Source organism: Babylonia areolata, chromosome 8 (genome assembly GCF_041734735.1).
Source record: "Babylonia areolata isolate BAREFJ2019XMU chromosome 8, ASM4173473v1, whole genome shotgun sequence".
Taxonomy (NCBI): domain Eukaryota; kingdom Metazoa; phylum Mollusca; class Gastropoda; order Neogastropoda; family Buccinidae; genus Babylonia; species Babylonia areolata.
Window position 1 is genome coordinate 50641901 of NC_134883.1, and position 22913 is coordinate 50664813.

Sequence of the window (22913 nt, forward strand, 5' to 3'; positions counted from 1 at the left end):
CTCAGTTGTATGCAAACTGAGCATTGTTCTGTAAGGTCATGTCACACAGTTGGGTGAAGACCGGTTTTGCTGCAAAATGGTGAAGGTCTCATGACCCACTCTCAAGTGTCTTGAGTGGAAAGGCATGTGATGGAAAGGTTGCACATTTTGCATAAGTGTGTGTTTGTGTGTGTGTGCGTGCGTGTGCGTGTGTGTGTGTGTGTGTGTGTGTGTGTGTGTTGGTGTGTGATTGTGTGTGGGTTGGTACATGGTGGATTGGTGGGGTGGTGTGGGTGTTATTGTGTGTGTTGTTTGTGTGTGTGTGTGTTGTATGTGTTCTCTGTGTGTGTGTGTGTGTGTGCCTGCGTGCATGTGTGTGTGTGTGTTGTATGTGTTCTCTGTGTGTGTGTGTGTGTGCATGTTGGTGTGTGTGTGTGTGGATTGGTACATGGTGGATTGGTGGGGTGGTGTGTGTGTTGTTTTTGTGTGTGTGTTGTATGTGTTGTTTGTGTTCTGTGTGTGTGTTGTTTGTGTTGTCTGTGTGTGTGTGTGTGTGTGTTGTATGTGTTTGTGTTCTGTGTGTGTGTGTGTTTTGTCCTCCATGTGTGTCTGTGCATATGTGTGTGCAAGCAAGTACAAGAAAACACATTGAAGATTGAACATCCACGGGTCCACAGAACTGTCAAGCCGTCAGTGTTGCTGACGTTTTATTTGATACGGTCTCTAGGAATGCAAACAGCACTGGAGTGTGTATGTACAACAGGAAGGAGCCATCGTTCCTTTCACGATAAAAGCAGGAAAGCTGTTTCCTTGCAGCCAGCCGTGGCACGGAAGGCTGGATTCAGGATAAAAGCCAGCAGTGATCTTTGGTCTGCCTTGATGTGAGGAGATGGAGAGGACTGGTGATTCCACGTACCTGTGTGTGATAGTGTATCCAGCTTCCGACAAACCTCTCTCTTTTCCCGCTGGGTTGACGTGGCGGTGGTAATTTGTGAGGTGTATTTTTGAGGGAACCATGTCCGTTTTGGCTGATGGGAGATAAGTGGGGAAAGCTTTCATCATATTTTGCTGTTTGGTCTGATAGGGTGTCTTCATAAACAGGTGTGTGTGTGTGTGTGTGTGCATGCACGCACGCGCATGTGTGTGCGTGTGTGTGTGTCTGCATGTTTGTCCGTGGCTGTGTATGTTTATGTTCTTATTTCTTTCCATATTTACTTTGACACTTGTGCACACCCATGAAGGCAGTGTGAATTCATGTGCTCATACATATTTGAATTATATTGAATTAAAACCAACACAGTTGAGTGTGAAAAATTATCTATGGGACAATATAACAGATGTTTAGCAAATCACAGACATAAAGTATGTTTTTTAAAGTTGTGTGTGTGTGCGTGCATTTGTGTGTGTGTGTGTGTGTGTTATTGTGTGTGTGTGTGTTATTGTGTTTGTTGTTTGTGTGTGTATGGGAACACATGCTTGTTAGCAAATGTGTGTGTGTGTGTGTGTGCATTAGCGCATGTGTGTGTGTGCACAAAAATCAGGGATGCTGACTGGTCTGCTTTTATTGACTTTTTTCCCACGGTGTCATTTTATTTGCTGTATGTCAGTAACATGACACACACAAAAAAAAATGACACAGAGAGAGCATGCACCAGGATATGGGTAGATGGGAATAACTACACAATATTTGCATGTAAAGCTGTGAAAACAGGAACCTGAAAATTTGGTCTCTATCATGTTCCAGATTGTCAGTACACGTGCCACCTGAGTTGCGTCCCCTCGGTCACCCTCGACTGCACCACTGTGTCGCCGGGCTCGGGCGAGGGACCTGTGGCCACGCCCACAGATCTTCCGTCTCCCACGGGTCTTCCATCTCCCTCCTCCACGGCCTCGGCAGAGACCTCTCTGACAGAGCGACGAACCATCGTGGCACACCGATCTCCACAGAAACAGCAGCAGCCTGTGACGACAACGACAACAACAGCAACAGCATCCTCGAACTCTCAGCCCACTGTGGGGCAGACAGTTTCCTCCCAAAGTGCGAACCACTTGGCCCCGCCAGGCAGCGCGTGTAGTCGGTCAAGCTCGTCGCCAAGCGTGTCGTCCATGAGAGACCCTCTGTCGGGCGCCTGTGTGTCGTTGTCAACGTCGTTATCATCCAGTGCGTTGTCACCGTCATCAGGGGCAGGAGGTGTGGCACCGTCTGTGTGTGTGGAGAAGGACCTGAACCAGAACGCCAAGAGCGTTGATGGTGGCGAGCTGGCGGAGCCGCTTGGGCTTGGGGTGGTGGAGGATGTGTGCGAGGCGTCCAATGTGAGTACGAAAATGGTGATGATGGTGATGATAATGATGATAATAATTTGTGTATGTAGGGTTTGATCAAATGATTTTACACTTGGCGTTTTACCGTAATGGTGATACGTTTGTTTTTGTTGCGCCTGATCAAATGATTTTACTCTTAGCAATTTGTAGTAATTATAATAAGTTTATTTCTGTCGTGCCTAATTAAATGATTTAGCATTAAGTGCTTTACAGTATGATAGTTCCAGTAAAGACACTCTACAGCATGTTGCAACATCCACCAAAACAGGCAGGTTGGTTCTCACTGAGTGAGCAAACTTACGAACTATAACAAGACAATGCATCAAAAGTACACACGAAGTTCAATGTTCATAGCAAACTATATATATATGTATATATATATATATACTATTCATAAAAAACACATGCATGCTTACAGACATACATGATGATGAGAATAGTAATGATGATAATTCATACAGTCCCTTTCTATTATAATGATAATACTATATAGTGGAGTGATGGCCTAGAGGTAACGCGTAGGGACGCCTCGGAAGTGAGAGAATCTGAGCGCGCTGGTTCCATTCACAGCTCATCCGTTGTTCCTGGCAAAATTCTGTACAAAAAATTCACTTCAATAGGAAAAACAAATAAGACTGCACACAGAAAAAAATGCAAAAAAAAAAAGGGTGGCGTTGTAGTACAGCGACGTGCTCTCCCTGGGGAGAGCAGCCCGAATTTCACACAGAGAAATCTGTTGTGATAAAAAGAAATACACATACAAATATGAAAAATTAGGGTGGTGTTTTCATGACTGTGTCAGGTGCAGGAAAAGAAAGTGTTGATGGTTATTCCTCAGCCATGTTAGCATTGGTGAGTAAGAACTTATCAGTTGAGGCGTGGATGGCTATGTATGAGTGAGTGTGGTGTCCGTGCAGGAATTGAAAAAATGGGTGGCGCTGTAGTGTAGCGACGCGCTCTCCCAGGGGAGAGCAGCCTGAATTTCACACAGAAATCTGTTGTGATAAAAAGAAATACAAATACAAATTGTGTGAGTGCAGTGTGAGAGCACTTTGGGTTGCATCACGCAAGATAAATGCGCTATGAAAGTATGATTGATTATTGTTCTTATTATTCAGTAGTTGTTGGGTTTTTTTAATAACGGTGATAGGGAATGGTTACGAGAATGTGAACATGTGTTTTTCATGTCTTTTCTTTCATGCCAGACCAGCAGCCAGTAGCTTTGGAGAACCGTCAGAGATTCCGAGCCTGGAAGCCTCTTCCCATATTTCTAGCATCTCTAACGCCCTCCCAGCGTAGCATACTTGTTCGCTTAACGACTTCCCTTAATGACTGCAAGGCCCATCAAATAATTTTCTTTTAAGCTGCATCTGTTTATTTCAGATATTCATCTTTGATTTCACCCTCCATCTACTCATCCCCCCCCCCCCCCCCCCCCCCGCACCGCCCCACCCACACCCACACCCCCAACTCACCATTCACCTCCCTCCTCCCTTCTTCTTCCTGTTAAATGATTACATTCAACGGGCGCAATAGCTGAGTCGTTAAAGCGTTGGACTTTCAGTCTGAGGGTCCCAGGTTTGAATCTCGGTGACAGCGCCTGGTGGGTAAAGGGTGGAGATTTTTCCCATCTCCCAGGTCAACATATGTGCAGACCTGCTAGTACCTGAACCCCCGTCGTGTGTATACGCAAGAAGATCAAATTCGCACGTTAAAAATCCTGTAATCCTTGTCAGTGTTTGGTGGGTTATGGAAACAAGAACATACCCAGCATGCACACCCCCAAAAGCGGAGTATGGCTGCCTGCATGGTGGGGTAAAATCGGTCATACACGTAAAAGCCCACTCGTGTACATAGGAGTGAACATGGGAGTTGCAGCCCAGGAACACAGAAGAAGAAGAAGAAATGATTACATTCAGGTGTGAACGTTAGAACTTTAATGAAATGCCTATAGTCAGATAATAGATTATTAAACCAAATTCACTCTCCTTTGTTATTTTGTTAACAGTTATTAAATCTTGTGATTAAAAACCAGAAGGAATTATGCTGAGGGTGGGTTGTGCTTTCTGGCGAAGAGTGCATTCTTTGTCGAATGACAAATGTTGAGATACTTCATCGTATTAGTTTTTCTTTCCAGTCCCCATTCGTAAGCCGGCATTCGTGAAGCAGGATTACTCAGTCCTGAGTGGCCTCTTACTGTTTAGTGTTGTACCATCAGGACAGGATGAAGTAATGTTCTTTGAATGTACAATTGTAATATGCATTTCCTTTCATGCTGAATGTTACCAGTTATGTAGGGTATTTTTCAGATTCTCATACATTTAGTAACTATGCATTTAAATGTAAGTCTTCACTGACACGGATTCGTTACACACATTTGCCCATTTATCGCTAGGTGCAGCTACTTCACTTTGATATTGAATTCATAGAATAGTTTTTTTTCTATGATGTGTGTGTGTGTGTGTTTTCGTCCTTGCAGATCCTCTGTATGTTTGTTTCGATGTCAATACGACTGTGTGTGTGAGTGCGTGCGTGCGTTTGCTTGCACGTGTGTGCGCATGTGGTCATGTGTCAGTCCAGATTTCAGGAGCTATTACATAATTTATATCGATGTTCCTATTTCACTGAACAGTTTGATGACTAACTTAGACATTTACTTTTTTTTTAAGCACATCTTCTGTACTGGATTATACTGTTCAAAACTGGACAAGAAGGCTTTGCCACTCGTTTCTCAGATAGTTGATGATTAGTTGCCGCTGCAAGGAGGCATCATAGGTGTGTGGACTGATCTATGTAAACTACACCATGTCTGCTTTTAACCCATCCAACCCTGGGCAGTTTGTAGCTTCAGCGGGCTTCTGTGCTGTTTGGATGCAGAAATAATGCAGAAAATATACAGTTTTTCCTTTGAGTTATGTGGGGACACATCTGTTAATTCTGTAAGAGGTAGTTCCCTCTCTTTGTGGTTTATGCACGTGTAGGATTGTGAAGACTGTTTTGATTAGACAAATTTTGATGCCAGAGTAGTACTTGGGTGCAGGACTTAATGAGTTAAAAAAAGAGGGGGGGGGGGGGGGGGGGGGGGGAGTTGCAAGGGGAGCAGGTGCCTGACCTACACATAGACCCATTGCGCTGACTGGTTTCAGTTAAATCTGCAGCTAAAACAAATCAAGCGCCATACGTCATTATGGTTACTGTCTCAGTTTCAGTTTCTCCAGGAGATCATGTCACTGTGTTCAGACAGATCAGTTTCTCCAGGAGATCATGTCACTGTGTTCAGACAGATCAGTTTCTCCAGGAGATCATGTCACTGTGTTCAGACAGATCAGTTTCTCCAGGAGATCATGTCACTGTGTTCAGACAGATCAGTTTCTCCAGGAGATCATGTCACTGTGTTCAGACAGATCAGTTTCTCCAGGAGATCATGTCACTGTGTTCAGACACATCAGTTTCTCCAGGAGATCATGTCACTGTGTTCAGACAGATCGGTTTCTCCAGGAGATCATGTCACTGTGTTCAGACAGATCAGTTTCTCCAGGAGATCATGTCACTGTGTTCAGACAGATCAGTTTCTCCAGGAGATCATGTCACTGTGTTCAGACAGATCAGTTTCTCCAGGAGATCATGTCACTGTGTTCAGACAGATCAGTTTCTCCAGGAGATCATGTCACTGTGTTCAGACAGATCAGTTTCTCCAGGAGATCATGTCACTGTGTTCAGACAGATCAGTTTCTCCAGGAGATCATGTCACTGTGTTCAGACAGGTCAGTTTCTCCAGGAGATCATGTCACTGTGTTCAGACAGATCAGTTTCTCCAGGAGATCATGTCACTGTGTTCAGACAGATCAGTTTCTCCAGGAGATCATGTCACTGTGTTCAGACAGATCAGTTTCTCCAGGAGATCATGTCACTGTGTTCAGACAGATCGGTTTCTCCAGGAGATCATGTCACTGTGTTCAGACACATCAGTTTCTCCAGGAGATCATGTCACTGTGTTCAGACAGATCAGTTTCTCCAGGAGATCATGTCACTGTGTTCAGACAGATCAGTTTCTCCAGGAGATCATGTCACTGTGTTCAGACAGATCAGTTTCTCCAGGAGATCATGTCACTGTGTTCAGACAGATCAGTTTCTCCAGGAGATCATGTCACTGTGTTCAGACAGGTCAGTTTCTCCAGGAGATCATGTCACTGTGTTCAGACAGATCCATGTATGTCACTGTGTTCAGACAGATCCATGTATGTCACTGTGTTCAGACAGATCCATGTATGTCACTGTGTTCAGACAGATCCATTATGTCACTGTGTTCAGACAGATCCATGTATGTCACTGTGTTCAGACAGATCCATTATGTCACTGTGTTCAGACAGATCCATATGTCACTGTGTTCAGACAGATCCATGTATGTCACTGTGTTCAGACAGATCCATTATGTCACTGTGTTCAGACAGATCCATGTATGTCACTGTGTTCAGACAGATCCATATGTCACTGTGTTCAGACAGATCCATGTATGTCACTGTGTTCAGACAGATCCATTATGTCACTGTGTTCAGACAGATCCATTATGTTACTGTGTTCAGACAGATCCATTACGTTACACGACAGCTGGTAGGCAGATGCCAGACAGCAGCATCACTGAGCACACTGAATCAGGCCTTGAGTACATGCATGTATATTTCCTTGAGCTACTGATACTGATACTGATATTTGTATACCCGTCAGAGTGGATTTCTTTTCCAGAATTTTGCCAGAGGATGACGCTTTTGTTGCCATGGGTTCTTTTTGAGTGCGCTAAGTGTGTACTGCACACGGGACCTCAGTTAATCATGTCATGCGAATGACTAGACGCTCAGTTTGATTTTCTGGTCAGACTTGGGAGAAAGGGCAATAGTGAAAATCAAACCCAGATCCTCACAAACATTGTATTTCAGATAAGCATCTTCACCATTCTGCCACTTGATACTTTTCAGTTTCAAGGAGGTGCGAAAGTGTGCCGTCTGATCCATATACGTTACACCACATCCACCCGAAAAGATTTTTTTTTTTAATTTAAAAAGGAGCTGAAGCCTGATGTTGGCAGAAAGCCAGAGCACTGATCAGGACCTCGAGATCCTGCCCTGTGTATGTACGTAACGTGGAGTGATGGCCTGGAGGTAACGCGTCCGCCTAGGAAGCGAGAGAATCTGAGGGCGCTGGTTCGAACCACGGCTCAGCCGCCGATATTTTCTCCCCCTCCATTAGACCTTGAGTGGTGGTCTGGATGCTAGTCATTCGGATGAGACGATAAACCGAGGTCCCGTGATTCGGATGAGATGATAAACCAAGGTCCCGTGTGCAGCATGCACTTAGCGCACGTAAAAGAACCCACGGCAACAAAAGGGTTGTTCCTGGCAAAATTCTGTAGAAAAATCCACTTTGACAGGAAAAACAAATAAAACTGCACGCAGGAAAAAATACAAAAAAATGGGTGGCACTGTAGTGTAGCGACGCGCTCTCCCTAGGGAGAATTTCACACAGAGAAATCTGTTGTGGTAAAAGGGAATACAAATACAAATACAACATGAGGTCGCTTGCTCTGATGCTTCCTTGAAAATGAAACTTCCTCACTTTCTGATGGAAGGAACTAATTATTCAATGGAACAGTTACGTCCTTTTAGTTACCACAGATGAGAGCTCACAAGGGAAGAAGACCCGAATTTTAGAGCTGTGTTATCTCACAACTTGACAAACGTTTAGTTCGAGTGGCGTGACTGGGTCACTGACTGGGTCACGTGAGCTTTCAGGGCCTGTGGACCAGTGGTGTGGACATCCTGTTGCATCTGTTTGCTGGAGAGCTGCCAGTGCTCTCTGACAGATTTTAGTTTTGACACAATACTTCGATGTTCAGACTCCAGGAAAACAATTTTGAGCTGCTACTTTGACAGTTTTTAGTTTTGACACAATACTTCGATGTTCAGACTCAAGGAAAACAATTTTGAGCTGCTACTTTGACAGTTTTTAGTTTTGACACAATACTTCGATGTTCAGACTCAAGGAAAACAATTTTGAGCTGCTGCTGTGACAGTTTTTAGTTTTAACACGATACTTCGATGTTCAGACTCAAGGAAAACAATTTTGAGCTGCTGCTTTGACAGTTTTTAGTTTGGACACAATACTTCGGGTGTTGTGAACTTCAGATTTCTCCACCATCTTTCAGTATCAGTGGTGGTGGTAGTGGTTTTGGGTTGTTGTTTTTTTTTAAACAGAATTCGGTAGGCTTTCAGTGTCTGACCAGTGCATTGGGTCTGTGTGCTACTAATAGGCCAGGCATCTACTTCCTTAAAGAAAAAAAAAAATTTTTTTGAAAGCAGATGTGGTGTAGCATAGATGGCTCAGTCCGCAAACTCTGACAGCTCCTCAGGTCTGAGATCATTGTGGAGAGCTTTCAGGAGAAGGGTGGGATTGTTGAAGAATTCGTTCAGGAGAAGAATGAGATCTTTGAAGACAACGTTCAGGGAAAGGATGAGATTTTTACGGACTTCTTTCAGGATGAGGAAGATGTGGTTGACTGTGTTCAGGAGAGGGGCAAAATAGTTTGGAATTGAATTGCACGCAGAAAGATGAGACTGTTGTATGAGAACCGCGTGCAGGAGAAAGATGAGACTGTTATGAAACTGCGTTTAGGAGAAAGATAAGTGTTGTGAACTAAGTGCAGGAGAAAGATGAGACTTATGAACTACATGCAGGAGAAAGATGAGACTGTTATGAACTTGTTCAGGAGAACGATTATGTTGTTATGAAGTACGTACAGGAGAAAGTTGAGACTGTTATGAACTGTGTGCAGGAGAAAGATGAAATTGTTGTGAACTGTGTGCAGGAGAAAGATGAGATTGCTATGAACTACGTGCAGGAGAAAGATGAGACTGTTATGAACTGCACACAGGAAAAAGATGGGAGACTCTTAGTACATGCAGGATAAAAATGAGATTGTTATAAACTGCATGTAGGAGAAGACGAGACTGTTAATATGTGCACAATGATGAGGTTGTTATGAACTATGTGCAGGAGAAAGATGGGGCTGTTTATATATGCAGGAGAAAGATGAGACTTATGAACCATTTGCAGGAGAAAGATGAGACTTATGAACCATGTGCAGGAGAAAGATGAGACTTATGAACCATGTGCAGGAGAAAGATGAGACTGTGTTGTTCTTCTTTGTTCATGGGCTGCAACTCCCACGTTCACTCGTACATAGACAAGTAGGCTTTTACGTATATGACCGTTTTTACCGCACCATGTAGGCAGACGTACTCCGTTTTCAGGGGTATGAGATTGTGATGAGCTGGGCGCAGGAGAAAGAAAGATGCGACTTGTTGATGAACTGCGTGCAGGAGAAGGATGAGACAGACAGTGGGTACCGGTCGGGGACAATCCCGGAGGAGAAGCTGCCACACAAGGCGCCCAGCCAGGCCACGCTGAACCGCATGGAGCTTCGCCGCACGATCCACACTTTTAACCACTTCGTGCCCAGCGCCGCCCTGGAGCAGGTCAGTGTCAGTTTCTTTTCTTTTTCTTTTTCTTTTTTTTTTTTTCTAAACCCTTGCAGGCGTGTCTGCCATTACTGAGGGCTCGTATTTGTCCTGGAAAATTGACGAAATGGATAGGGTGTCATGGAAATAGGGATATTAGCTGCATGTCCCTGAAAATTAAAAATTGTGACCGTTACATTTTTTTTTTCCAAAGTATCTAGTGGGTACAAGTGTAGCCTTAGGTGGCTTTCCGACCATTGCCGAATGCTGCTGAATATTACCGAAGCCATATTGCGAAAGTCCACTTGATTTCCATCACCAGCGAAGTAAATTTGTTAAGACCAATGTGCATGTGGATAGACACCAACTTTTTGAACATTTTTTCCATGTTTACAACCATTGCTTCCAGCCATCAGACAACTGTTGTATGTTTGCTGAGATGTGCCTCAAAATAATATCTTGTCCCTGAAAGTAATGTGTCTTGTTCCTGAAGAGCAGATTTGGGGGTAGGCATGCCTGCCCTTGCAACGAAGGATCTTTTCTTCCAAAAGTTTACAGCATATTTCTTTATTCTGCTCAAACTCCCTTCAGTGAATTCAGGCAATTAATAATGCTGGAAACAAACAGAGATTTCAGAATTATACATGTATCATTATTTTTTCAGTTATACAGGACAAAAAAAAAACTTTTAAAAATACCTTTCAGTGCATGTATACTAAAAATAGAGACAGTATACAAAAAAGGTGTGTTTTTTTTCACTGCTGATTCTTTTGCTCTTGCACACACACACACACACACACACACACACACACACACACACATACCTCACAAACATCCCGACTGCTCACCCAACCACAGCCCCACCCCAGTTCACTCTCTGTCTCTCTTGGCCTGTGTTTCAGTTTCTCGAGGGAAGGGTGGGAGGGGTTGCGGGGGGGTGTCAATGCATTCTGACAAATCGGTGAATGCTGCACCACATGTAGATGCCTGGCAGCAGCATAACCCAACGCAGACCTGGAGTATGTGCAGATGCTAGGCACGATGGGTTATGCTGCTGGTCAGACATCTGCTTTGCAGATGTGATGTAGTGTATGTGGATTTATCCGAACGCAGTGACGTTTCCTTGAGAAACTAAAACAAACAAGAGAGGCCAGGCCTTCAAGACTCACTTGTGATAAATTAAGTCCCCTAGCATTAATTACAGATTAATTTCCCTTTTTTACTATCTGCACCAAAACGTTTGCAAAATAAATAAAAATTCCATGCTTAGCAAAAGAAGTTCCTGTTTGAACAAAAAATGATAATAATGACTCCTCTTGTAGTTGTGTCAGAATAAGAGGTCAAAGTGCCAAGTTTAGAGAAAACAAAAAAATATAAATATAACAGTAAATGCAGTTTGCATATTATTAGGCTTCATTTTTTATTTTTTTGTGCCCATCCCAGAGATGCAATATTGTTTTAAACAAGTTGACTGGAAAGAACTGAATTTTTCCTATTTTTATGCCAAATTTGGTGTCAACTGACAAAGTATTTGCAGAGAAAATGTCAATGTTAAAGTTTACCACGGACACACAGACACACACACACACACAAGTGAGTGAAAAACGATTCAGATCTCTGCTTTTCTTGGGCAGACTGTGAAGGTGAAGGGAGGAAGGTGTCCGCTTTCTTTCAGGACCGACGATGATCCACGGAGCATGTCGTTGTTTTCAGACAGAGGACGGCGAGTCGTTCCAGGGCTTCCTGCGTGTGACCCTCAACCTGATCCGACCAATCACCATGGAGCTGGGGGCGCGACCCCCGTCCATCTACGAGCTGCTGACACGGGAGCACATTGTGGAGCAGAGCACGCAGCATGTGGCGTTCTACATGCCGCGAGACACCGTCAAATCCATCCACATCACCAGGTGCGTGGGAAATTTATGTAATTGATAAGATATCGTTATGACAGGAAGTGTACAGTACAGCCTTGTCTCGTTGTCCTGAACCTAAATAGACCCACATGGCATCATCATCGTTATCGTCATCATCAGTACATACACGCACACACACACACACACACTGGCACTCAGACACACACTCTCAACACTTGTGTGCACATGCACGCATGCACACACGCACACACACACGCGCACACACACACTCAACACTCGTGCACACTGGCACACACACAGACACACACACACACAGACACACACACACACACACATACACACACACACACTCTCAACACTCGTGCACACACACACACTCTCAACACTCGTGCACACTGGCACACACACACACACACACACACACACACACAGGTGTTCTACATGCCGCACGACACTGTCAACTCCAATCAAACACCAGGTGTGTCGCAATTTTATGTAATTGATAAGATATCGTTATGACAGGAAGCATAGAGTACAGCCTTGTCGCGTTGTCCTGAACCTAAATAGACCCACATGCCATCATCATCATCATTATCGTCATCATCATCATCCTTTATCATCATCAGTATGCACACACACTTGCACTCACACACACACTCAGCACTCTCGTGCACACACACACACACACACACACACTTGCACTTACACAGACACACAGTCACACTCGCACCCCTCCCCCCAACACACACACACACACTCTCTTTTCTCTCTCTCTCTCTCTTTGTTGCAAGCGTTGGTTTGATTTAGCCCCTATTTTCCACATGATGTTGATGATGCTGTGTGGACAGTAAAACGACAACGAAGGAAGTGGTGGCAGGCCTGCTGAAGAAATTCCACATCCTGGACCACCCCAGGAAGTTCGCCATGTACGCACAGGAGTTCAACGAGAAAAACAAGCTGGGTGCGTATCAGAGAGAAAAGAACTCGCTCATGCGATCGTTCTCAACACACGCACGCACACATGCATGCACGCACGCATGCACGCACACACATGCGCTTTAAAGACTAGGGACATGTCTCCTGGGTTTTTTTTAAATATTCTGGTGTGTTATGTATCTTACACACACTGTTAAAAATTATCTCTTGAGATAATAAAATATTCTGTATGCACACACGTGCGTATGTTAGTATGTATATGAATATCCACACACACACATGTACATGTACAGACACAGACATTTACATACACACACACACACACACACACACAATCTCCCTCTCTCTTCAATTCACTTCTGGGTTCACTGTTGCATGTATGAATAAATAAGTGTAAACAGATCATCTCTGCTACCCTGTCAAAACAAATTGTTCTACTCACGACCATCTTCTGCTATAGAAGGTGACCATTACTACACCCTCTTTTAGAGGTGTGTACGATAGCCAGTCATGTCCTGCTATAGAAGGTGACCATTACTACACCCTCTTTTAGAGGTGTGTACGATAGTCAGCCATGTCCTGCTATAGAAGGTGACCCATTACTACACCCTCTTTTAGAGGTGTGTACGATAGCCAGTCATGTCCTGCTATAGAAGGTGACCCATTACTACACCCTCTTTTAGAGGTGTGTACGATAGTCATGTCCTGCTATAGAAGGTGACCATTACTACACCCTCTTTTAGAGGTGTGTACGATAGCCAGTCATGTCCTGCTATAGAAGGTGACCCATTACTACACCCTCTTTTAGAGGTGTGTACGATAGTCATGTCCTGCTATAGAAGGTGACCCATTACTACACCCTCTTTTAGAGGTGTGTACGATAGTCATGTCCTGCTATAGAAGGTGACCCATTACTACACCCTCTTTTAGAGGTGTGTACGATAGTCATGTCCTGCTATAGAAGGTGACCATTACTACACCCTCTTTTAGAGGTGTGTACGATAGCCAGTCATGTCCTGCTATAGAAGGTGACCATTTCTACACCCTCTTTTAGAGGTGTGTACGATAGTCATGTCCTGCTATAGAAGGTGACCATTACTACACCCTCTTTTAGAGGTGTGTACGATAGCCAGTCATGTCCTGCTATAGAAGGTGACCCATTACTACACCCTCTTTTAGAGGTGTGTACGATAGTCATGTCCTGCTATAGAAGATGACCATTACTACACCCTCTTTTAGAGGTGTGTACGATAGCCAGTCATGTCCTGATATAGAAGGTGACCATTACTACACACTCTTTTAGAGGTGTGTACGATAGTCATGTCCTGCTATAGAAGGTGACCCATTACTACACCCTCTTTTAGAGGTGTGTACGATAGTCATGTCCTGCTATAGAAGGTGACCATTACTACACCCTCTTTTAGAGGTGTGTACGATAGTCATGTCCTGCTATAGAAGGTGACCCATTACTACACCCTCTTTTAGAGGTGTGTACGATAGCCAGTCATGTCCTGCTATAGAAGGTGACCATTACTACACACTCTTTTAGAGGTGTGTACGATAGCCAGTCATGTCCTGCTATAGAAGGTGACCCATTACTACACCCTCTTTTAGAGGTGTGTACGATAGTCATGTCCTGCTATAGAAGGTGACCATTACTACACCCTCTTTTAGAGGTGTGTACGATAGTCATGTCCTGCTATAGAAGGTGACCATTACTACACCCTCTTTTAGAGGTGTGTACGATAGCCAGTCATGTCCTGCTATAGAAGGTGACCCATTACTACACCCTCTTTTAGAGGTGTGTACGATAGTCATGTCCTGCTATAGAAGGTGACCATTACTACACCCTCTTTTAGAGGTGTGTACGATAGTCATGTCCTGCTATAGAAGGTGACCATTACTACACCCTCTTTTAGAGGTGTGTACGATAGCCAGTCATGTCCTGCTATAGAAGGTGACCATTACTACACCCTCTTTTAGAGGTGTGTACGATAGCCAGTCATGTCCTGCTATGACCATCAGAACAGCAGAGGAGGCACTTGCTTTTCCAACTATCTGCACTAGATTACAACATTTATATTGATGATGATAAAACATGGTTGTACATAATAACAATAATGGTATTTATATAGCGCTGGATCTTGTGCAGAGACAAATCAAAGCGCTTTCGCACCAGTCATTCACACACATGTGTAACTCTTAAAACTGGAGAAACTGAAGACAAGGAAGAGGCAGGCAGGGAAGGGAGGCTATTTTAGGAAGAGGTGGGTTTTAACCCTTTCACTGCCAGTGTTGCATTTCAGCACCAGCCAATGTAGAGCACCGCACCCATGCCACTGAAATGTGACCTGATCATGGGTCTGTTGTCTATGAACCTAATGCTCTTCATTTTCAGTGGTAGGATAGGCCCAATTTTCTACACCTCACAGCTGTTCTTAGAGTAGACACCGTCTTTTCCGTGGTTGTAGCACAAGGAAATTTTGCGCTCTAAATTGACTGGCGATGAAGCGGTTAAGGCCAGACTTGAAAGAGCTGAGTGTGGACATGTTACTGTTTTCAGTGAAACTGCGGCGCCTGACTGACAAAGACTTTCCTCTGGTGGCGATGTTGTTGTGGGAACCAGAGAGGGTGAAGCACTATCGACTGGTGCTGCAGGAGAATGAGACAGGAGAAATTGTGGTCAGTGTGACCTCGTCATCGCACGGTGGCTGAAATGCTCTGTCTGTCTGTCTTTGTACACACCTTCTGTACGTGTGCGTGTGTCAGTGTGTGTGTGTGTTTTGATGTTTGTTGGTGTGGTGGTGTTCATGTGTCGATGTGTGTGTGTGTGTGTGTGTGTTGGTGTTTGTGTGTCAGTGTTAGTGTGTGTGTGTGTTTTGATGTGTGTTGGTGTGGTGTTCAGGTGTCGATGTGTGTGTGTGTGTTGGTGTTTGTGTGTCAATGTTAGTGTGTATGTGTGTGTGTGTGTGTGTTTTGATGTGTATGGGTGTGGTGGTGTTCAGGTGTCGATGTGTGTGTGTGTGTGTGCATGTGTTGGTGTTTGTGTGTCAATGTTAGTGAGTGTGTGTGTGTGTGAATGGATATGATTTGAACTGTAGGTCACTGTCACCTAATTTTCTGTTGACTGCCTGACAGGGTGATTATTGACACTTCTTGTAATTTCCTGTAAGTCACAGCATTGTATAAATACTTCTATAAAAAAAAAAAATCACAACAAATGTGTATGTTTAAAAAAAAAAGAATGTATTCATTAAAATCTGTATTGACTTTTGAAAATCTCACACTTCTGGGGAAGTGCTTTTTCAGGCTAAAAAACATTAAGAAAAGAACCCCTAAAATCCCAGTAATCCTAGCTGTCTGTCACATTTTAGTTGCCATTCACAGCAAGATTAACTGTGTGCAAACAAGAAACTTCCCACTTAACACTGACAGTCCAACACTGATCTTTGATTCAGATATTTATGTTCAACTACAAGTGTGTGTGGTGTGGTGTGTTTTGTTGTGTTGTGTTGTGGTGTGTGTGTGTTTGTGTGTGTGTGTGCCCATTCGATTGGGCCAGTGTGTATCAGGTACACATCTTAAAGGCTTCACAGCCCTCTTGTCTTTGTTACGTCTGAAATTCTACTGAGAATACTCCGGGACAGACACCTTTGCCTCCCACGAGGTTTTTGAAAAGTGTTTAATCATAATGATTAACAAATAGTAAAGAGTGGTAACTCTCTCCATTCACAAGGTACACAACTTCAAGTCAGTGCTGCTTTCGCTACCGATTCGGCTAGCACACAGGTAAATAAAAGGTACATTGGAACAAACCAGACACTTCCTCAAAAAGGAAGCACCGGCCTGTCCTTATACCGATCATTTGACATGTTCACACAGCAGCAAGACAGAAGAAAATGGCAAAACACAAAATAGCTTTTTATTCTCAGACTGGCATTGCCTCTTTAATCCTGAACAAGCCACACAGAACAAGGGTTTAATCATTAGGAATTTTTGTTGTTGTTGTTTTTCTTAGTAGCATATTTATGCCTGTTGATGATTTAGCTTTCAGATTTATATAAACTAAAATATTATTTTCAAGTTTTATAATCACAGAATGATTTCATTAGATCCATTTAAATACTAATGAAATGAACAGAAAGAAATTAAAGTGAATGAACATGTGATTTGGATTGGGATGGTTTATTCCAAAAAGACCTTAGCTCCTTGTGAAGGGGTGGTGTGTAAACTTATTTCAAAAACATAGCAAGACATGCATGTGAATGAACATGTGAACATGATGGAGAGGGGAGGAGAGAGACAGAGACAGAACATACTTCCTATCATATGCTTACACTAAAGGGTTGTCTGACAGAATTCAGCAGAAAAATCTTTTTTGATGGCAAAACAAATACACCTGAGACAGAGTGCCTGAATAAAAGAGGGCACTGCTTTATGAATGCTTTTCCCAGGACGAGCAGCTCAACTTTCACTCAGAGAAGTCTGCTGTGACAAAAAGTAATACAGTAGATACAACACAATCAAATACACTGGGTAAAACAAATGTACCTGCAGAACGAAAGAAAGAAGAAAATAAAAGGATGGCACTGCAATGTGGCAGTGCACTTTTTCCGTGAAGACCAGCCTGAATTTCACACAAGAAACTACAGACAAGACAGAACTCAGCACAACAGCTCACACAACCAGCACAGCCACTACAGCCAAACACCACACCACATCACCAGCAACCCCACTACAGCAAACCCCCAAACACCCCCAGTCCAGCACAAACCACAACTATACACAAAACAGCCCCTTAAGCAAACACAAAACTAGCACAGACACTATCAAACAGTACAAACAGAACAACAGTACAGCACAACATACCCACAAGTACAGCAAGCCACACAGCAAACAAACAAGCACAAAAGACAACACTACAGCACTTAACACAGCACAGCACACTCAGACGATGACAAACAGAATACATAAGACAACACATAACAGCACAGCTACGCACAACAAGAACAATAGAGCACCAAGCTCAGTCACACACAAGACCAGACCACACTACACAGCAATACAGACAGACAACAACACTAACACAGCACACTACAGCACAACACAGACACAACAACAACACAGCACACTACACTACAGCACACACAGCACACACACAGCACAGCCACTACAGACAGCACACACACACGTCACACCACACAGCCAACACAGCACAGCACACTACAGCAAACACAACACAGCACACACAGCACAGCACATCAGCAATCACACACAGCAACAGTAGCAGCAACACACACAGCACACCACTACAGCACAACACACACACACACACAGCACACCACATACAGCAACAACACAGCACACCACACTACACACACACACACAGACACACAACAGACAACACACTACAGCACACACACTAACACAACACACGCACACTACAGCACAACACAACACAAACTACAGCACACCAACACAACACCACACACAGCACACACAACACACTACAGACAGCACAACACAGCCACACAGCACAAACACTACAGCACACTACAGCACAACACAGCACACACACTACAGCACACACACAGCACACTACAGCACACACACACAGCACACAACAGCACAACACAACACACACACCACACTACAGCACAACACAACACACACAGCACACACACACAGCACACACAGCACACACACACAGCACAACACACACAGCACAACACAACACAGCACACACACTACAGCACAGACACAACACACCACACAGCACAACAGCACAACCACACTACGCACATGCACACCACACTACAGCCAACAACACACTACAGCACAACACACCACAGTACAGCACAGACACACTACAGCACACCTCACTAACAGCACACTATACTACACACACCACACTACAGCACACCACACTACAGCACAACACACTACAGCACAACACAAACTCAACACACGCACAGAACAGCACACCAGCACTACAGCACAACACACTACAGCACACTACACTACAGCAGCAACACAACACACCACAGTAACAGCACACACACTACAGCACACCACACTACAGCACAACACAGCACAACACACTACAGCACAACACAACACAGCACTACACTCTACAGCACAACACACTACAGCAGCAACACAACACAGCACAACACACTACAGCACAACACAACACAGCACAGACACACAAAAGCACACCACACTACAGCACAGCACACACAGCACAACACACTATCAGCACAACACACTACAGCACACCACATATCAGCACAACAACAACACACCACACACACTACAGCACACATCACACTACAGCACAGCACAACACACCACACCACACTAGCAGCACTACACACCACACCACACCACACTACAGCACAACACAGCACAGCACAACACAACATAGCACACCACACTACAGCACAACACACCACACCACACTACAGCACAACACAGCACAGCACAACACAACACAGCACACCACACTACAGCACCAACACACCACACCACACTACAGCACAACACAACACAGCACAACACACACACACACCACACTACAGCACAACACACCACACCACACCACACTACAGCACAACACAGCACAGCACAACACAACACACCACACTACAGCACAACACACCACACCACACTACAGCACAACACACCACACCACACTACAGCACACACAGCACAGCACCCACAACACAGCACACACACTACAGCACAACACAGCACAGCACACCACAACACAGCACACCACACTACAGCACAACACAGCACACCACACTACAGCACAACACAACACAGCACAGCACAACACAGCACACCACACCACAGCACAACACAGCACACCACACTAAAGCACAACACACCACACTACAGCACAACACACCACACTAAAGCACAACACAACACACTACAGCACAACACAACACAGCACACCACACTACAGCACAACACAACACACTACAGCACAACACAACACAGCACAACACAACACAGCACACCACACTAAAGCACAACACAACACACTACAGCACAACACAACACAGCACACCACACCACAGCACAACACAGCACACCACACTAAAGCACAACACAACAGCACAGCACAGCACAGCACACTACAGCACACCACACTACAGCTTAGCACAGCACAGCACAGCACACTACAGCACAACACAACACAACACAGCACACCACACTACAGCACACCACACTACAGCACAGCACAACACAGCACAACACACTACAGCACACCACACTACAGCACAACACAACACAGCACAACACACTACAGCACAGCACACTACAGCACAGCACACTACAGCACACCACACTACAGCACACCACACTACAGCCACACTACAGCACAGCACACTACAGCACACCACACTACAGCACAGCACACCACAACACAGCACACCACACTACAGCACAGCACAACACAGCACACCACACTACAGCACAACACAACACAGCACACCACACTACAGCACACCACACTACAGCACAACACAGCACACCACACTACAGCACAGCACACCACAACACAGCACACCACACTACAGCACAGCACAACACAGCACAGCACACTACAGCACAGCACAACACAGCACACCACACTACAGCACAACACAGCACACCACACTACAGCACAGCACACTACAGCACAGCACACCACAACACAGCACACCACACTACAGCACAGCACAACACAGCACAGCACACTACAGCACAACACAACACAGCACACCACACTACAGCACAGCACACTACAGCACAACACAACACAGCACACCACACTACAGCACAACACAACACAGCACAACACAGCACACCACACTACAGCACAGCACACTACAGCACAACACAACACAGCACAACACAACACAGCACACCACACTACAGCACAACACAGCACACCACACTACAGCACAGCACACCACAGCACACCACACTACAGCCCACCACAGCACAGCACACTACACTACAGCCACACTACAACACAGCACACCACACTACAGCCACACTACAGCACACCACAGCACACCACACTACAGCACACCACACTACAGCCACACTACAGCACAGCACACTACAGCACACCACACTACAGCACACCACACTACAGCCACACTACAGCACGCCACACTACAGCACAGCACACTACAGCACAGCACACTACAGCACACCACACTACAGCACAGCACACTACAGCACACCACACTACAGCCACACTACAGCACACCACACTACAGCCACACTACAGCACACCACACTACAGCCACAGCACACCACACTACAGCCACACTACAGCACACCACACTACAGCCACACTACAGCACACCACACTACAGCCACAGCACACCACACTACAGCCACACTACAGCACACCACACTACAGCCACACTACAGCACACCACACTACAGCCACACTACAGCACACCACACTACAGCCACACTACAGCACAGCACACTACAGCACAGCACACTACAGCACACCACAACACAGCACACCACAACACAGCACACCACACTACAGCACACCACAACACAGCACACCACAACACAGCACACCACAACACAGCACAGCACACCACAACACAGCACACCACAACACAGCACAACACAACACAGCACACCACACAGCACACCACACTACAGCACACCACAACACAGCACAACACAACACAGCACACCACACTACAGCACAACACAGCACAGCACACCACACCACACTACAGCACAACACAACACAGCACAGCACAACACACTACAGCACAACACAACACACTACAGCACAACACACTACAGCACAACACAACACACTACAGCACAACACACTACAGCACAACACAACACAGCACAGCACAACACACTACAGCACAACACACTACAGCACAACACACTACAGCACAACACAACACAGCACACCACAACACACTACAGCACAACACAACACACTACAGCACAACACACTACAGCACAACACAACACAGCACACCACAACACAGCACACCACAACACAGCACAGCACACCACACTACAGCACAACACACCACACTACACCACAACACAGCACAGCACACCACACTACAGCACAACACAGCACAGCACACCACAACACAGCACAGCACACCACACTACACCACAACACAGCACAGCACACCACAACACAGCACAGCACACCACACCACACTACACCACAACACAGCACAGCACACCACAACACAGCACAGCACAGCACACCACACCACAACACAGCACAGCACACCACACTACAGCACAACACAGCACAGCACACCACAACACAGCACAGCACACCACACTACACCACAACACAGCACAGCACACCACAACACAGCACAGCACACCACAACACAGCACAACACACCACACTACACCACAACACAGCACAGCACACCACAACACAGCACAGCACACCACACCACACTACACCACAACACAGCACAGCACACCACAACACAGCACAGCACACCACACTACACCACAACACAGCACAGCACACCACAACACAGCACAACACAACACAGCACAGCACACTACAGCACAACACAGCACAGCACACCACAACACACTACAGCACAACACAACACAGCACAGCACAACACACTACAGCACAACACAATACACTACAGCACAACACACTACAGCACAACACAACACACTACAGCACAACACACTACAGCACAACACAACACAGCACAGCACAACACACTACAGCACAACACACTACAGCACAACACACTACAGCACAACACAACACAGCACACCACAACACACTACAGCACAACACAACACACTACAGCACAACACACTACAGCACAACACAACACAGCACACCACAACACAGCACACCACAACACAGCACAGCACACCACACTACAGCACAACACACCACACTACACCACAACACAGCACAGCACACCACACTACAGCACAACACAGCACAGCACACCACAACACAGCACAGCACACCACACTACACCACAACACAGCACAGCACACCACAACACAGCACAGCACACCACACCACACTACACCACAACACAGCACAGCACACCACAACACAGCACAGCACACCACACCACAACACAGCACAGCACACCACACTACAGCACAACACAGCACAGCACACCACAACACAGCACAGCACACCACACTACACCACAACACAGCACAGCACACCACAACACAGCACAGCACACCACAACACAGCACAACACACCACACTACACCACAACAC

The 22913-nt window shown here is 45.4% G+C and overlaps 1 protein-coding gene across 1 annotated transcript in view; it reads left to right on the forward strand.

Moving 5' to 3' along the window:
• The window catches only part of LOC143285316 (uncharacterized), a 64345-nt gene that overhangs the window by 29904 nt on the left and 11528 nt on the right, over positions 1 to 22913 (forward strand). The window contains exons 4-8 of the mRNA XM_076592580.1: positions 1724 to 2292; positions 9675 to 9830; positions 11526 to 11719; positions 12535 to 12647; positions 15186 to 15304. Of these exons, the coding sequence (XP_076448695.1) occupies positions 1724 to 2292; positions 9675 to 9830; positions 11526 to 11719; positions 12535 to 12647; positions 15186 to 15304 (1151 nt within the window). The remainder of the gene's footprint in view (positions 1 to 1723; positions 2293 to 9674; positions 9831 to 11525; positions 11720 to 12534; positions 12648 to 15185; positions 15305 to 22913) is intronic.